Raw genomic sequence first — 17,360 nt, 5'->3', positions numbered from 1 at the left:
CTGACCTCACTTCCCCATCCGGGCCGGGCTCGCAGCCGTTGCTACGGCCCCGCCTCCAGGCCCGGCTCGGCGGCGGCCGCCACCTGACGCGCGCCGGGCCCCGGATGCGGAAGCGGCCCTGAGGTGCCCGGGGGGCCTGGGGGAGGCGGCGGCACCCGGCGGGGGCTCGGCAGCGGCAGGTCAGCGCCCCGACAGCGGGGGGGAGCGGCTCGGGGCCCCCACCCGTCTCTCCTGTCCCTCCCGTCCCGTAGCGGCCGGGTGAGGAGCTGGGCCACCGGCCTGCGCGCTCCCGGCCCGCCTCCGAGCCTCCGTGACGGGGCCCTGAGCGCTCCGGGGCGGGCTGACCGGCAGCGGCCCTGCTCGCTGCACGCCCGGCCGGGGAGCGCAGTGTTTGTGGAGAGCTCCTCGGGCTTAGGGAGTTTGTGGGAGCGATCCGGGCACGGCTTGTTCCTGCCCTGCCTGTGTGCTGTTCGGGAGGGCTGCTTGCAGGTTCCCCCGCACGCCTCGGGTTGATGTAAGAGCCTCTGCGCACCCTGTAAGAGCACAGCTACAGCAAACGTGCTTTAGAAGTTGAAAAACTTGTCTTGTAATTATGCATCTGTAGTCGTTACCGAAGAGGATCTCGTTATTGGTAGCTTTCAGTTTAAGCACTCTTCTAAAAAAACTACATTGTAGCAGTAAAGGCCCTCCGTCGAAATATGCTTTGCTTACATTTCAAGTAGCAGGGGAAAAAAACCGCGGTCGTTGATGCAATTGAAGTGTTTAATGCAAAGTGCCAAAACAGCCAGTGTTTGCTTGGCCCCATCTGTGCGAACAGCTGCCTGCCCTCTGCTGGCCTGAGCGCTGCGGCGCTGCTGTGGAATCGGCCAGGTGGGAATCCGACGGCTGTGAAAGACGGAAAAAGCCGTGAGGAAGTGGGGGGAACCCACTTGTGGTACAAGAGCGCGCAGTACAGAGACGAAAACAGAAGATACAGTTGGTAGTGGGTGTGAGTCTGGGTATTCACTTTACTGTATTTAACACAGGGTTAGGAATTTATCCTTGAAATACAAAAGGTAGATTTTTAGAGAGCAGTCCTAGCTCTGATAGCAGTGCTGATAGAAGAGACATAATTTCTAAGCTTTTAGTTTGACATTTATTAAACTGTATAACGTGTCAGCCTTTCAGGTGTGGCATTCTTGACCATGTGGTGATACAGTACCCTTTGTTCGCACACAGAGTATACAGAATAATTTTGTAATAACGATGTTTGTCCATGTTTGTTTTCATTCCCATATTAGATATGCAAGATGTCTTCAGCTGTTTTTACTCAAAGCAGCTGAGAAGAACTGGAATTCAAGATGAGAACCAACAAGGTGTACAAGCTCGTCATACACAAGAAGGGTTTTGGAGGCAGTGGTCAGTATCTCGTGGCTCTTAACAGTGTGACCAGTACTTTTTTACTTCAAACCAATGAACCGATTTGCTGATGCTATTAACAAAATGGTGAAGGTGGAATTTTGTTGTAGCAGTATCACCAGCCAGACTGTGGAAGGCTCTTTTCTACCTTACTATTAGAATAAAATTACATTTATTTGTCAGAACGGAATGAAATTAGACCTGTAAAATAAAATTGCTTCATTCTATTTCTTTCCCTTTTGTTTTGACACTCGTCTTTTAACACTGTATTTCAGTGATTCTTAATTGACATGTCTGTCACTCTTAGTTAATGAGTTATTTTGGCATGTAGGTAGGTATATGGTCAGAATTTATGTTTCTGTGAACTTAGGATATCATTTAGTGATTGTTCTCTAGTTGTAGGCTTAAAATCACAGTGTGTTACTTAAGCTTGCTAAAAAGATTCTGTAGACACCTACTTTTCTGCTGGTGCTTGTGATATGAAAAGTACAAAAGAAAATTCTTCTTGCCTAGGAAAGGCCTGCTCTTTTGCTGAGCAAGTCTTTTGTGAAAGTCCTGTGATTTGAAAGTAGTTTTGGTCACAAAATTGGCCAGACTGCAGTGGCTGCATAGGGGCCGTATCGTGTCATGAATGTAGTGCATTAGTGATGTGTTAATCCCGGGCTAGTGAATTTATGTTGAGCAAGCTAGTGTGTATAAATGTGTAAGTATCTGTGTTTGCTATATATTTGTTAACTGTAGTTTTCTGCATTCATTTATATCTTGAAGATGATGAACTGGTGGTGAATCCTAAAGTATTTCTTCAAATCAAGCTGGGAGATGTTGTAGAAATTGCACACCCCAATGATGAATACAGGTGAGTTCTCTTTTTGTTGCTATTTGTTAGTGGAGTGTGGTTAGAACATTGAAAGGGCATGTTCATGTGCAGCAGCTCTTAGGTTTAGAGGATAATTTTCTTGTAGAAATCTAGAGGATAAAATTCTTTTGGACTTGGATAACTTTGCTTCAGGAGGATGCCATGTTTTTGTTTTTTTTTCTTTCTTCTAAATAAAAGTAAAGGGGATAACTGTAGTGGGAGCTCTTCCTCCAAGTTTGTGCAATTCTTTGTGTTTGGTGTTTGCTGACCTTTCATAGGGCAAGTAGCACCTGAATGTGGAGAGGTCAATTATGTCTATTTTATTCATAGAGCTGTTGTTACCTAATGATTAGTCTTCCATTCTATAGTATCTCCTAGGCAAAATTAAAACTTCCTTGTTTGCTATAAAAACACAAACCTTCATTGTGAAGCTGCTCATATTGCAGCCTATGTCTGAAGAGTAGGAGTATACCTGTATGAGATCCTGAGATCTTGTGTGACTTACTTCCCCATTTAGAGTATCATCTTTCCCTAAAGAGTACCTTATAGTTATAATAGGTACGAAGAACATCTCAGGGTGACAGGCAGAGAGCATGGTGTATTGAAGCTTTCCAGAAAATACTAATGTTTCTGTTTAGCTTATCTCCTGCTCTGTGTTACTAAACAGTTTTGAAAGTGATTTAGCCAGAGTAGACTGTTGGTGTCTCAACTCATCTACCTTTTTTCTTTCTTGCATGCTAGCCCCCTGCTCCTACAAGTGAAGTCACTGAAGGAAGATTTACAGAAAGGTAAATCTCTAGGCTCATGGTATGCGTAGTAAAATCACAGACAGTGGTTGTGTGATTGGACTGTATCTGTGATTGAGTAATGCATGTACTTCAGCTTTTTAAGATCATGGCTTTGTCTGGTTAGGGATGGAAGGATTATAATTTTTATCAAAAAGTGAATAGCCAACTTTAAATCTGCTTTTGGTTGAGTTAATGTGAGGTAGAGTTTGAAAAAAGCCTTAAATTTTTGTTTCTGTATTGTCTGAATGGCTATGTGTCTTTTCTTCTTGCAGGAATTAATTCAGACTAAACTTTTCACTTATCTCCCCTGCTTTGATTTTAATGAATCTTAAATTGGGCAGTAGTTGAAAGAAGTTGTCTTTTGCTAAGGCCCTAAGTTTTCACACCAACCTATATTGCTTTTGTACTTGAAAATCACCCGGAACCTTTTCCATAAGTTCTTTTCTCTCTTTTCTCTCTTTTCTCATTTTTGTGGCAGAAACCATAAGTGTAGATCAGACTGTTGCACAGGTATTCCGGCTTCGGCCATACCAGGATGTCCATGTGAATGTTGTTGACCCAAAGGTATGTGGTTTTGAAACTTTTCTATCTGTCCCGTCACTTAGCTCACATTGGGGCTTTGTGAATTTCTGTTTACAGTAGTGTTGTAAAAAAGGCTTTTTTTTTTTTTTTTTAAATTGAAATGGATTTTGCCCTTCTTTCCAAAGAAAATAAGGTTTGCGCAATTTCACTATTTGTATTTGTTATGGGACTCTTTCTTCTCTCCCCACCATCCCCACACTCTTGAAGCCTGTGCTTCATAAAAATTTAGAAATTTTAACTACATTTACACTCCAGAAATTGAAGATAAGCAAGCAGAGAGAAAGGAAACTGTAAGTGCCCCACTCAAAAGAAAAGCCATGGCATGGATTTGCATTATTTCACACCAGAGAACCTTGTAAGAGAGGCATCTCTTGTAGATGTCCAACTAGCTAAAGGGCTTCAGTCAGAGTTTACCTTCAGTACAAGACAAAAACTTGCAGAAAGCTAGGTTTCCTTAATGATATGAACAATGGAACTCATTTGTTCCCCTTGTGCTTTTAGTTTGCTTTGAGAGTTGTAGAACAGGTAATCCTGGTGCTTTCTCTGGCCACCTCATGCATTGTCTTGCAGCTTGCAGATGTTCCAGCTACATGCATAACTCTGGTGGTTGTTCTGATGGGGTTTACTTTTTGTCTTATGTCTGTTAGGAGTATTGAATTGCTCTAGAACAGCCCTGACTGTACATTGGGTTCTTAGCGGAACAATTGAAGGGTGCTGTATTAGAAACAAACAGTAAAATCTAAGCGCTTCCTTTTGTTTCCCAGGAGGTGACCTTGGACTTGGTGGAGCTGACTTTTAAAGATCAGTATATTGGGCGTGGGGATATGTGGCGACTGAAGAAAAGTTTGGTAAGGCCTATGCAGTCCTCATGTGCAGGGTTGAGGAGGTTACGTACATTTTTCTTTCCTTGCTGTAAAAGAAAATAAGCTTTTTACAAAATAAAAAAATAAAAATAAAATAAAAAAAAAAACAACCAACAAACTTAGAACAGGACCAGTGTCACCAACTCCTGAGGAACGTAAGCTTTAAGTAGGACATTAGAGTTGGAGAAATAAACATAAATGTTATAGAAAATAATAAGTTCCATCATTTCCTACTCTGTTGCAGTGATTTTAATTACTGCCTTGGGTACTGAAATGCTGCTGAGAGTTTTTTCTCATGTTCTGAATTTTAGTGATTTACTGCCTTTGGAAGGAATTAAATCCAGCTGTTTTTCAAGTAGAAGTATGCTAACATACCCTCTCTTGGATGATACTGCTTAATAATTAACTATCAGATTTTTTTTGTTTCTGTATCTCTGAAGAGCAGTCTTCGATTTTTCTATGGACGGTGAATTAGAGAAATGATTCCAATCAAATTTAGCATCTGTTAAAAACTATTTTCCATGCTGCCTAGAAGAGGTTCTAGTTTAAATGTTTTTTTTATGGCAGAAGTCTTGTGTTTGAGCGTTTTCCATTCTTTTGCAAATCTGTCTGCTCACTCCAAGCCTAATGTTCTTTTAACACCTGTAACTGTTCTTTCTTAGGTCAGCACATGTGCATATGTGACCCAAAAGGTGGAATTTGCAGGTATCAGGTCAGTGCATTATGTGCTTTATGCCTGGATATAGGAAAATACATAGAGTAACAGAGAAATCTGTGCCCTAACTGGCAAGCATAAAGATAAATGCTTTAAATTTGGAAGTATTTTTAACATTTCCATCAATCAGTTAAAAGAATATATTGTCTGTGAAAATCTACAGCTGCTATTCCTCTGAATGCGTATTATTACTTATGACTTCAGATCAACGATGCGCATCTTCTGTGAAAAGTCAGTTTATTGTTCTCTTAATCTTCTGCAGACTTCTCTCTGCAGCGTGGGGGTGCTAAAGGCTTCTGTCTGGCTTGGGGTGGAAGAAACTAATGACAGGACAGCTAACCACACTTGCTGCTTCTGGTGAATGCCAAATAATTTTTTGGTCACCTATTAGAATATTTCCCTCACTTCCCAAAAATTAGTAAGAGCTCAGAAGGGGGTTGCTTCAGTTGCTGTTGAGATGACAAAGGGACAAGCAAGTGTGCAGATGCAGCAGGGAACAGCTGTTTAACATCTTTTTGATTAAAGATGGCTTTCTATCTGAATAAACTTCTACTCTGCCTTCAAGTCATCCTTGAATGCGTAATTTTGGTACATCCTTTATTTACTCAAATGTTGATTCTGTAGTCTTCAGATTCACTCTAGCTAGTAAATATTATGAGCTCTCTTTCTTCCAGGGCACAAGCAGGTGAATTGTGGGTTAAGAGTGAGAAAGTCACTTGTGGATACATCAGTGAGGATACCCGGGTAAGATTTCAGGGAGTAGGGGAAAGAAAGTGTTTTTTGTTTGTGTCGTCCCCCCCCCCGCCTTCATCCCAAGTTTCTTGTAATTCTGTCTTGCGTACTGATGTGTTTGGATCATTTGAATGACTGTTGCAAGTTGAAAAATTACAACAAATTCAGGAGAATGAATGATTAGAAAATTTCAATGTTTTTTTCATTGACAGCACTAGGAATTACTTGGGCTGTTGAAATGCCAGTTCCTTGGTGGGGAAATACCTGATGATGCAGTGGGCCCAGTCATATAAGTTACATGGTAGTTAAATTGTGCATTTGTTACTTCCAGTGAATGTACCTTGTTCAAAAAAGATCTTTCATTCCTCTGCAGGTGGTCTTCCGCTCCACTTCTGCCATGGTTTACATTTTTATCCAGATGAGCTGTGAAATGTGGGATTTTGATATCTATGGTACGTGGTTAACTGGCTTGCCTGATTGTGAATGGCAAGAGCTATCCTTTCTGTCTGTATTATGAAACTGCTGTTATGATGTATTTCTGCCACCATTAGAAAACTAAAATGTTCTGCTTTTGGCTCAGACATTGCTCTGAAGTGTGCTATGGTGTCCTCTTAGATTGTTATTCACAGTGCTATGCCTTTCTCTCTCGTGGTATTCCACAATTTTCCTGTCCTTAACATACAGTCTGGGTTCTTTTATCTCAGTCATTAATTCATGGGGGCCAACTGACTACAAACCAAGGAAAGGTTTTCTGTGGATGTGAACATGTTTGGTGATGAGGGCAGGGGCAAGCCTGTATGAATCCTGAAACCAAAAATGAATCGAAGTCCTTTGCAAAGAGGGACTCAATGTTCTATATTTCGCTTGATTTTGGCTTAGCCAGGATGGAAAAACACTGTTTTAGGCCAGGTGGAGCTAGCTAGAAGTATTTAAACATCAGGAGTTGAGAATGAGCCACTTAACTATGTCATTGTCCTGTGTTTTTTGTTTTTTTTTTTACTTGGCTTAATTTAATAGCAAACCTCTCACCCCTTCCTTTGACCATGTGCTTAAGCATATGCAACTGGGCAACCATTCAAAGCTGAGCAGGGAATCAGTTGTGAATACTGCTCCTAAAAGACAGTACAGATGCTTACCCAGCATGTTGCAAATGTGTTGGGAAAATGAATTTAAAGGTCAGGTCCTTTTTGACAATACAACAGTTTTGTTTACATCATCTGAAACAGTCCTGCTTTTTAATCCTTTTTGCTCTCTTTGCTTTAGTAATATTTGCATTCAGTGTGCACACAAAGATATTTTGCTGTGATTCTAATAAAAATAACTTGCCTAGAATCGTGGTGTTAAACATACCCCATAGTTGAAGTAATTGCTGTTTGATGCTTTGGGTGTGTTTACTTTGCAGGGGACTTGTACTTTGAGAAAGCTGTGAATGGTTTCCTTGCTGATCTCTTCACAAAATGGAAGGTAAGTAGTTACTTTGTTCATCCTGTTCTGAAAGAGCAATGCAGTGCCATCTTAATGAACCCACTGGTCTGCCACTTTGAGGAAGACCCAGGCTGTGTCAGGCAGAGGTAAGGTTTATGAGTGATGGCTTCTGGGCATCAAAAGAGTGGTTACTGCAGGTAAATCATATGTGCCAAGTGGCTCCACTACTGATCTGTTGTATCTGCTGTGGTGTTATCATGCAATTGTTTTGGTTTTGTGGTGGGTCTGTGACTGGACTTAAGTCACTAAACATGTAATACAGTTGTTTATGGTTGCGCAGTGATGCACAAGTCTGTTTTGCACAATCTTAATTGTTCCAGGATTCAGTTATGAATGCTTTCCTGGTATTGCGTAGTTTGGTTAGTGTTGCTGTAGTTTAGCATGGGTGGGTTCCAGGCTGTAGTGTATAAGCCAATGATGATGCGCAAACTCCTTGGAGGTGAAGGTCTCTTTAAAAAAAATAAAAAAATAATGTTAACAACAACAAAGCCTCCGTGTCTCTTATAGCTGAACAACAAAGAGCCATACCCTGTCTCATGACCTGGCTCAGAGCAAGGTACAACTGCTGTTAGCAGTCCTGCATTTGAGGAGAGGGCAGAATTGGTGACTGAAATCCTTTCAGCCACAGAGCTATGGAAAATGTCTTAGGCAGCAGGCTCCTACAGACGTAAATAAGAGAACTGTAGCAGTACTCAAGGCAGATACAAAATCTGCAACCTATCTGCAACCTATCTGCAATCTATGCAAAGGACAGTTCATGATGGTCCCAAGCGTCAACAAGAGCAACAGATTTGTCCCTTTTTTCATTGTGCCCCTTTATTCATTTCCTCCATTGGAAAGTTACTAGGAGCCCTGCGTGATATATCTGTAAGACACCTCTTTTTCTTTTGGTACTAGTATACCATTTTGGTTATGTGCCTGAACATCCATGGGCTCACTCAGACCAAGGATTTTCAAGCTTTTCCTTTCAAGGGGATGGCCTGTATGCTCTTTTTAGCTCATCAGTTCCATTGTGTGCATCAACACTGTTAACTGTTCAGTGAGGTTTTAACATTTTATTTCTCTGGAATTGTTAGGGGTATCTCTCTGAGCAGTAGCAAATAAGAGTATCAAATTGCTGCAAGTGGTTATGTTTATGTATTCAAACAAATTGAGTCAACTGCATTTTTTTACACACAAAAAAATCTTGTATCCTGGCAACTGCAGAGAGGAGTTTCTTTAAAGAGAGTAATTAAGGGTGCTTCTTTTAAATACAATATAGCTCAGGAGAACAGAATTGTCAGGACAGAGCATTATGTTACTTAACAGAGGCATATAGGCGTATGCAGTACTTCTGCAGATGTATAAATACAGCAATCCACTTTCTTCTAGGTCCTAGGTGTGAGGGAAAGAGGGTGTTTCTATATGTGTATCTAGATGTATCCATGCATGGGTACACAGTTTTCTTCTGAGTGTGATGTGTAAAGTTTTCTTTTTTCATGTATGCTTCCTGGACAGGAGAAGAATTGCAGCCATGAAGTGACAGTTGTTCTATTTTCTAGAACATTTTACGAAGCAAAATCTATAGGTAAGTAAATTATATATTTTCATGTTACTATTTTTAACCTTTCCCTTTCTCTCTTGAAAGGTCGTCACTGGCTGGCAGTGACTTTTTTTCTGCTTTTTTTTTTTTTTTTTATGTCCATGTCCTACCAAGCACAGTGGATACACAGCCATTCTCCTGACAGTACTGCAGTGAAAACTATGCATGGAAGAATGTGGCAAATTTTCTTCCTCCTACTCATGCTGTCACATTGTTTTAAAACCAATTTAAATACTGTGTAGGAGATATAATATTTATCAGAGTTACTCTTTTTTATAATGTAAAAAAGCTCCTCATTAGAAAAGACAAGAGTTGCTTCTATACACGAACATAGGATAAAATTATAACTGCCTCCATTTCAGATGAATTTCCTGAAACACACCGTGCATCAATTCGGCAGGATCATGAGGGAAGATTTTATGAAGATTTTTACAAGTATGTCTTCCAGTTCTTTCCTCTCTTGTCTCTCAGTGTATGGTCAAGCCTTGTGGAGAATATCGAGTTATTAGCTGTAGGATCTTGCTAAGAACTAGGAGTGTGAAAAACATCTCTCTGAAACTGACAGCACATTGTTACATCTGTGAATGCACACTCATGTTTACTAGGTTAGTCTTGCACTTGCATGTAAATATTGTATTGTTTGCATCTTACTGGAATTGCCAGTGAACCTAAAAGTTCTGTAGTGTCAGGAGTAGTTTTTGTGTAAGGCTTGGTAAGATGAAAAGAGTGCCATTGCTGAAAGCACAATTTTTTCCATGTAGGTGCTGTTATCTCTTTAGCTGATGGTTACAATAAATGCAGCTGTTGAGGCTGTCATTTAATTCTAAACTTGTTAAGTATTTTACCACTTTGCAGAACAGTGACATTACTTAATATGTGATGTTCTAAATGTTTACCTGTTTATAATCAAGAGATTAAACTCTTCTGGTTAAGGATATGCCCAGCTTTGTGTGCATCTACTCCTTAACTATTACAAATACACGGTAGTTCTAAAATGCTGCCTCATTGCTTCTATGTAGCTTCCTTTCATGATGCTTACTAAATTGTGCTCTTTCTAGAGTTGTAGTTCAGAATGAGAGACGAGAAGAGTGGACCTCATTGCTTGTGACCATTAAAAAGCTTTTCATCCAGTATCCTGTGTTGGTACGACTAGAGCAAGCAGGTAAAATAATACAATGCTTTTATTCTCTTGCTTTTTTTTTGTTTGGTTTGAAAGCTGTCTGTAAACTATAGTTTCAGTTGGAGTCTGGTATTACGTTACTGAAGTGCTCTCCCGAGAAAGTTATTTTGCATGTATCTTTCTGTGAGATGCACCAATTCAGCCTATGAATTGTTGAAGTAATAGGGCTTATTTCAAATGCAGTTTTGTTTTTTTCAAGAGCTAGTTTATACAAGAATGATAATTTTTCTTTTTTTTTCTGAATGCTTGTCCAGAGGGCTTTCCTCCAGGTTACAATTCTACATCAGCACAAGGGAACTACCTGGAGGCCATAAATCTTTCATTCAATGGTAAGTTGTGAACAATGGATGAAAATGTACAGAGGAGGAACCACTAAAGCAGCTTTCAATAAATGGGTGTTGACTTATCTTGTTAAGAAACTCTTGTCTGTTCCTTAACACCAAGTAAAGGAGGGAAATGTTAAGTGGTATAACTATCATTTTCTGCCTCAGAAGAAATTGTTTTGTATGGGTCTCTGTAAATGGCTCTCATAACTAAGAATTGGGTAGTTTGGGCTTCAGAAACCATTTACAGAGCCTTGTTCGGATGAAACTTTTTTCTTCTAGCTGTTTATTTGTATGCCAACTTCTTGCAACAGAAGTTGATATTTTTTATTTTGTAAGCCTTTCAAAAGTGGGTTAAATCAAATGTGACTTTGGTGAATGAAGTAGATCCATCTTTTTTAGCAGGGAGGTGAATTTGATGGGATTTCCAAAGATCTGCTTTTCTGTGATTCTTTACATCTGATATCTTTCTGTCCTCTTAATGGCTGTTTTGTTACTTGCATGAGACAGAGCGTAATATGTTACTTAGTGATTAGCAATGAACTTTACCTTTTTCGTTTTTGATGTAGGGTTTTTTTGTTTTCAAGATTTTTTTTGAGATGTTGTGTTTGTTTTTTTTTGTTTTGTTTTTTAATATAACACTAAGCATATGAAAAAAATACTCATATTGATGTATCCAGTTCCCATTTTCTCTTCTGCCCTACCTACTATCTCTTACCTGTAGCTTTATTGACATTTATTGGTTGGACAATGCTACATTCAAATACTTTCACTTTTGCATGGATTTTGTGCAATTTGCTTAATCCTGGTATTAGTAGTCACCTCCTTTGCTCCAAAAACTACATCCAGCATATTTTTCTTGTATTTTCTGACTCTTTTTTAGTGTTTGACAAGCATTATATAAACCGGAACTTTGATCGGACCGGCCAGATGTCCGTGGTTATCACACCTGGTGTTGGGGTGTTTGAAGTCGATCGCCTCCTTATGATTCTAACCAAACAGCGGATGATAGACAATGGTAAATAACTGGCGACTATTTGCAATTTTTATGAAGGCTAATGGTTGTATTTGGAAAAGCTGTAGCCTTTTCTTGCTCTGAAAAAGTATGTGTTGTAACTTTTGTTCTCTGGAAAAGAGGGTTTACAGCTGGAAGGCTTGTGTCCACACTTTGTATTGAAATGGTTAGATTTTTAGAGAAGTTGGGGGTATTTATTTGTGTTTATGATAGTGGAGCATTTCATCAGTCTGTGCAGACCTTCCCCTTGCAGGATAATCCTGCACCTAGTTTAGAAGAAGCACTTCTTATATATCCCCATTGGCACTGTTGGTCTGCAGCCATACCATGGGATTGCTGGTTACCATTTCCATTTTCAGTATGATTATAATTTTAAATTTGGTATGAATACAAAGTGGGGGTTCACTTCAAGTTGGCAGTCTTTGGATTAGCATATCAGTCCTGTTTGGTGGATAGCTGAACTCTACTGTTCTTTGTTTACAGGGATTGGTGTGGACTTGGTCTGCATGGGAGAACAACCACTGCATGCTGTACCACTCTTTAAGGTAATGCATCCTTCTGTTCCCTTCTCTGTTCCTAGTAGAAATGTTACTGCATTTGTGAATAGATAAACACAACTAGTTGCTTTGCCTTGGAATTCCTCTTACAGCTCCATAATCGCTGTGGACCTGGGGATTCCAGGCTGGGTGACGACTACAATATTCCACACTGGATAAACCATAGGTAGGTAAACGCTTAAGGTTCCTGAGAAGATACCAGTCTTTTGAAAACATTTCTGCTGTGCTTTCCGCTCTATACATCTGTTGAATTCTTTCTTCTTCCATAGCTTATTTCCTCTGCTCTGCTTGCAAAGCAGAGACAGATATTACAGTAGTCTTGCATAAGTAGGAGTATTCTTGTAGAACTCTGGGTGTCAATGCAGTATGTCAGAGGTGATAGGCAATTTGCAGAGGAAAAGGTCTTAATCTTAAGCTGTCTTTCCAACTAAGTTGTAGCCTTAACTATGCTCAAAGTCAGTCAGGATGCTTAAAAAAAAACCTGTCACTTCAACTAAGCTGGTTGTTAGTGAAAGTAAATACATCTCAAATGAACAGTTATGGGTAAAGAGAATGTGAATAACATGGGTAAATGTTGGAACAGTTACAGGAAACAAGCCTAATTTTACTTTTCTTTACTCCAAGGCACGGTAGGTTTTCTTTATGCTTTCTGTTAAACATGGTGTCATAATACTCTCTCCTCTCCCTACCCACAGAGATCAGGGCTCAGAATAAAAACTACTTCTGCAGTCCTTGTTCTGCAGTAGAACTTTTCTCTGCCTTTTAATAACTCATTTTATATGCATGCATTGACTGACTGTCCTGACCAATAACCATTCAAGTGTTGCTTATACCCAGTCTTTTCAAGTAGTTCGAAGGCATCTGGTCCTTGCCTAAGATGAAAGAGGTGTTTGAAGGCTTTGTAGAAGGGCAGGATTTAAAAGATTCGGATGACAAGAAACAGATGTTAAAGAATAAATTACTTCAAATGGGTGGAGGTCCTTAGTTTTCAAGAAGTTGATGTGAGTCATTACTGTCATGTAAATTAGGGAAAGAGTCATGTGAACTGTGCAGTACTGTATGGATAGTGAAAGCTGATATCTTTCAGTAGAAAGAGGAAATGAACTGGGGAATGCAGATATCAGCATATTAGGAGGAGGTCTAGACTGAGGTTGTGTGGGAATCATAGATTCTCTCTAGTTAATCATTTGCCTTTGTTCTTCAGATGTCATGTTATGCAAAGAGAGGTATCCCTTTTTCTTTTCATTTAACAGCTAGCTCAAAAAGCTATGTAGTTAACCAGCCATGTTCAATTCCTAGAAGACAGCTGAACCACTCTGTCTTTCCATTTCAGTTTCTACACATCCAAAAGCCAGCTCCTATGTAACAGCTTCACTCCGCGGATCAAGCTGGCAGGGAGAAAAGTAGGTGTCTTTCTGATTATCTTTTCTTCATACTAGCTTGTCAGATCTTTTTTCAGCCAAGCATCAGAATCCTTCTAGCAACAACGGTCACTAAGTTTCTGTGTTTAAGAGACAGTGCAAACAAATTTGTAAAGGATTGTTGTAGAGATTGTGAATGAGGGACTGGTTTCTAAATATCTATAATTTCTAGGATTAAACTATTTGAGAAATGTTTTAGCCAACATAAAAATAGTTTAGTGCTTTAATGGCAAACTCTGTGGAGAAGAGGAAGAGTGTTGGCAAAGATGTGTTTTACACTGTGGTTTGTGACTGAGTATCAGTATTTCATACCTAAAATGTGTTATGGCTGTCTCACAGGGTGAGCTGGATGAATTCTTAAGTTTGATGCTTTTATCATGCTGGAGGATATTTCCTTAGAATATGCTGACTGTCTCCCTTCTCCTTTTCTCTTTTCTCTCTCCTTTTCCTGGTAACTTCACACTTCCTTTATTGGACCCTCCAGCCACTGACTGAGAAAGCAAAAAATAGCCGAGATGCCTGTGAGTAATCTTGCTCTGGAATGATCTTTCCAACTGACTCCTAGACTAACAAACAGCTGTAGTAAGACAATGGCATTAACAGCAAACCACTGTTAATAAAATTCTGGAAAGGACAATTACTGAAGAAAAACATGAAAACCACGTAATCGTCATCCAGGATGTTAATGTGCATATATGAATTGCCTTCTCAACAGATAACTAGTAAGGAGGGAGGCAAGAGTTTCCATCCTGACTGCTTGTCACCTGGGTAGAGAAATAGGTGGTGTCAGGCTGGTGAGCTAGCACTAGCATTCACGAGAATGGGACAGGAAGGGCATTTGCTGGCTTGGGATGCTGTCAGTGTTATGCCTACAGATTACAATGGAAGAAGCATGCATTCTTCTAATACCACCTCATTTTAATAATGGGTATGTTCTGTGAAGGGAAGCAGTCCATTTCTGTAAAGTTGTTTTAAAAATGTGCAGTTCTCTCTGTGGTCTGAGGCATCTGTCCGTACAAGGATTTATTTATTGATTATTGATTTAATCTCATGGATATACAGGGAAAGATATTAGAGCCTCAGCAACTCTGATTCAGAGGCACAGACTTCGATACTTGAGCTGACATCTGCTCCAGCTGTTCTGATCATCAAATTGTTGTATACAGTTTTTTTCAATTGATACATTTTAGTGGTGAGAGTTGGATGCTTCTGCCATGCAGATCTTGAGCATTCTTGAAAGAGGTTCCAATGTTATATGATTTTATTTCAGCATTAGGGGCGCCAAAAGAAGCTGAGAATGCCCTGCCTATCCAGGTTGATTATGATGGCTATGATGCCCAGGTGTTCAGACTACCAGGCCCATCCAGAGCCCAGCGCTGTACCACTTTCAGGTAAGAGGACTGTGAATGTACTGGTTCTAGAGCAGCAGTGTTATGGTGCATTTCTTGATGCGCAACATGCTTTGAGAAAAATGAGGCGAATTAAGCTCCACAAGCTTACAGTTGAACAGAAAGTTGCATCTGTAACTATTAGTTACAGATGCAACTTTGTTTAACTTCTTTACAGAAAGGGTTGTGAGGCATTGGAACAGGCTGCCCAGGGAAGTGGTGGAGTCACCATCCCTGGAAGTCTTCAAAAGACGCTTAGATGTAGAGCTTAGGGATATGGTTTAGTGGAGGGCTGTTAGCGTTAGGTTGGAGGTTGGACTCGATGACCTTGAGGTCTCTTCCAACCTAGAAATTCTGTGATTCTGTGATTCTGTGATTCTGTGCTGGTTGTTTGGTATTGTATTTCTAAAACAACATGTGGGATCTATGAAAAGGTGTAAACATTCATTTTTTGATACATTTTTAATTTTGTCTGAAGAATGAAGTTAGTCTCCCTGGCTAAGTTTCTAGCTGATTTTTCAGACAAAGTAAGAAAGTAGTTGTAGAAATAACATCAGTTTAATGCACTGCTTAGTAACTGGTGCTGAAGAGAGTGGTGAGGAATCTTCCCTGAAAATACTGCTTTTCTGGATGAAAGAAGAAATAGAGAATCTCAGCACTGGTTCCAAAATAATTCATGGCCTTCCCTCTGAGAAGAAAGCTCTATTATCCTCAGGTCCTGGCCAAATTAATTGAAAAACATGTAAATTTTAGTGCTTTTCCAGGGATGTGGGATTGATGAACTTCTGAAGTATTCTTTGGCTTGCCTTCTTTCAATGGTATTGCCTAAATCTGAGGAATCTGTGCAAGTGGACTCATTTGTTGTTAGTATGAGTAGCTTGTAAAAATCCACACTGGAAATACCAGTACAACTTAGTAGTAGTTAGTAATTTCATGTAGTTTTCCTCTAGCTAAATTTTCCTAGCAGCATGGGCTTAGTTCTAGTATCTTATAGACCACATTTATATTATTAGCTTGGTGTGATGTCTGTAGAACTGCCTCAAAGGTCAAGCGTGCTCTTTTCACAGCTGTTGTGCTGGAAGCATTTTAGTGTTGTGTTGTTATACTGCATAATGCACAGAAGTACGTAATATCCACATAGTCGAAAAATGGTGATAGCTTCTTGTTAGTCCTCTTTTTGAGTTCAGCTATTGAGTCTTTTACATGACTTGGGTGTGTTCAATCCCCTTGAAAATGAAGGGATGAATTGATCTCTTATGATTTCATATCACTGCACATATTTGTTTCTTTTCAGCAGGTCTGTGAGGGAGAGAGAAAGTCGTACCCGGAAGAGCTCTAGTTCCTATGATGTCTCATGCAGCCCTTCTCTGCAGAGCCGCACTTTACCTCCAGAGGAGGTGAGGAGCCAGGCTTCCGACGACAGCTCCCTGGGCAAGATCTCCAACATCCTGATGATCCCACGGCCTCATCTGCATCAGTATGAAGTCAGCAGCTCTTTGGGCTATACCAGCACCAGAGGTCAGCCTGAGGCAGATGGGACAGTACCTTAGGTGGTGAGAGGGGAGAGAGAAGATGGAAGTTCGTGCTGGCCACTGCCAGGCCAGCACAGGGAAGATGGTGCTCATATTAGCATTCATACTACAGCTTTTCTGCAGCTCCAGCTATGGCTGGGTATGCATTCTCACTTTATCCTTGTCCAATTCCATTGCATTTTTTAATTGGCTTGTTCTAAATAGAAGTGTCCTGATACTGATTTGCTCTTTTCCCTTGCCTATTGCCTTCCTTAATATTTGACTATTCTCTTGTGCCTGTCTGCAAATGTGGACATATGCAAGTAACTTCTTACCATCCAGGTCACCTATAATTTGTGAAATGAGAATAGGCCTTAGTGAGCCCTGGGGGACTCTGCTTTTAACTTCTCTCCATGGGGAGTTGCTGTCGTTAAGAGTCACTTTTTGGATCCTTTCTTTTGACAAAGTGCTGCTGAGCTATCTTGGTGTATTAGCAGTGGTGACAGGCTCCTTTTTTTTTTTCCCTTGTAATTTAATTTTGTTCTCAGACAGTATGTGATATCTTCACAAGCCCAACTCATTTCTAGGTGAATTGTATTCCTCCTGCAATTGCTGGATCTACTGTAGAATTCTGTCCCTGCAGGCTCTTTGTGCCTCTTTTCATGTCTTGTTGCCTGACACTTAATATCATTTGGCCTGTTACAGGAATTGGACTTACTCGTTTGGAACAGCTTTCCAACAGGGAACTTCACGTTACATTTATCTTTGTTGTGTTCTCCCCCTTGTCAATTAACATATGCACAGATATTCTGGTATTTTCTGTTACTCCTTTAGTTTGAAGGATAGTCTTATGACTCAGCTGAAGGTGCCCAACTGGATGGGGATGTGAGCGGAATAGGACTGATGGGTAGGGAAGGGTCAGAGTAACTGGAATTCTTCCCATGTTCTGATAATCAGTATACAG

General features: G+C 40.2%; 1 protein-coding gene across 10 annotated transcripts in view; it reads left to right on the top strand.

Moving 5' to 3' along the window:
- DEPDC5 (DEP domain containing 5, GATOR1 subcomplex subunit) overlaps positions 1–17,360 on the top strand; it is a 47,769-nt gene that overhangs the window by 891 nt on the left and 29,518 nt on the right. For 4 of the 10 annotated variants that reach the window (XM_084538611.1, XM_084538614.1, XM_084538613.1 and 1 more), the window contains exons 2-21: positions 1,281–1,398; positions 2,167–2,254; positions 2,996–3,042; positions 3,521–3,606; positions 4,389–4,472; positions 5,150–5,199; positions 5,877–5,946; positions 6,308–6,386; positions 7,337–7,398; positions 8,917–8,986; positions 9,364–9,436; positions 10,060–10,163; positions 10,436–10,510; positions 11,388–11,522; positions 12,003–12,064; positions 12,169–12,242; positions 13,410–13,479; positions 13,982–14,018; positions 14,768–14,888; positions 16,180–16,403. In XM_084538611.1, the coding sequence (XP_084394737.1) occupies positions 1,341–1,398; positions 2,167–2,254; positions 2,996–3,042; positions 3,521–3,606; positions 4,389–4,472; positions 5,150–5,199; positions 5,877–5,946; positions 6,308–6,386; positions 7,337–7,398; positions 8,917–8,986; positions 9,364–9,436; positions 10,060–10,163; positions 10,436–10,510; positions 11,388–11,522; positions 12,003–12,064; positions 12,169–12,242; positions 13,410–13,479; positions 13,982–14,018; positions 14,768–14,888; positions 16,180–16,403 (1,669 nt within the window). In that variant the 5' untranslated portion in view covers positions 1,281–1,340. Of the gene's footprint in view, positions 1–59; positions 180–516; positions 536–967; positions 989–1,280; positions 1,399–2,166; positions 2,255–2,995; positions 3,043–3,520; positions 3,607–4,388; positions 4,473–5,149; positions 5,200–5,876; positions 5,947–6,307; positions 6,387–7,336; positions 7,399–8,916; positions 8,987–9,363; positions 9,437–10,059; positions 10,164–10,435; positions 10,511–11,387; positions 11,523–12,002; positions 12,065–12,168; positions 12,243–13,409; positions 13,480–13,981; positions 14,019–14,767; positions 14,889–16,179; positions 16,404–17,360 lie in introns of those variants that run through there. The other 6 variants (XM_084538612.1, XM_084538606.1, XM_084538610.1 and 3 more) reach the window with 4 other exon arrangements.

Source organism: Aythya ferina (assembly GCF_964211825.1).
Source record: "Aythya ferina genome assembly, chromosome: 17".
NCBI classification, from domain to species: Eukaryota; Metazoa; Chordata; class Aves; order Anseriformes; family Anatidae; genus Aythya; species Aythya ferina.
This window is presented reverse-complemented; position numbering and strand designations above follow the sequence as displayed.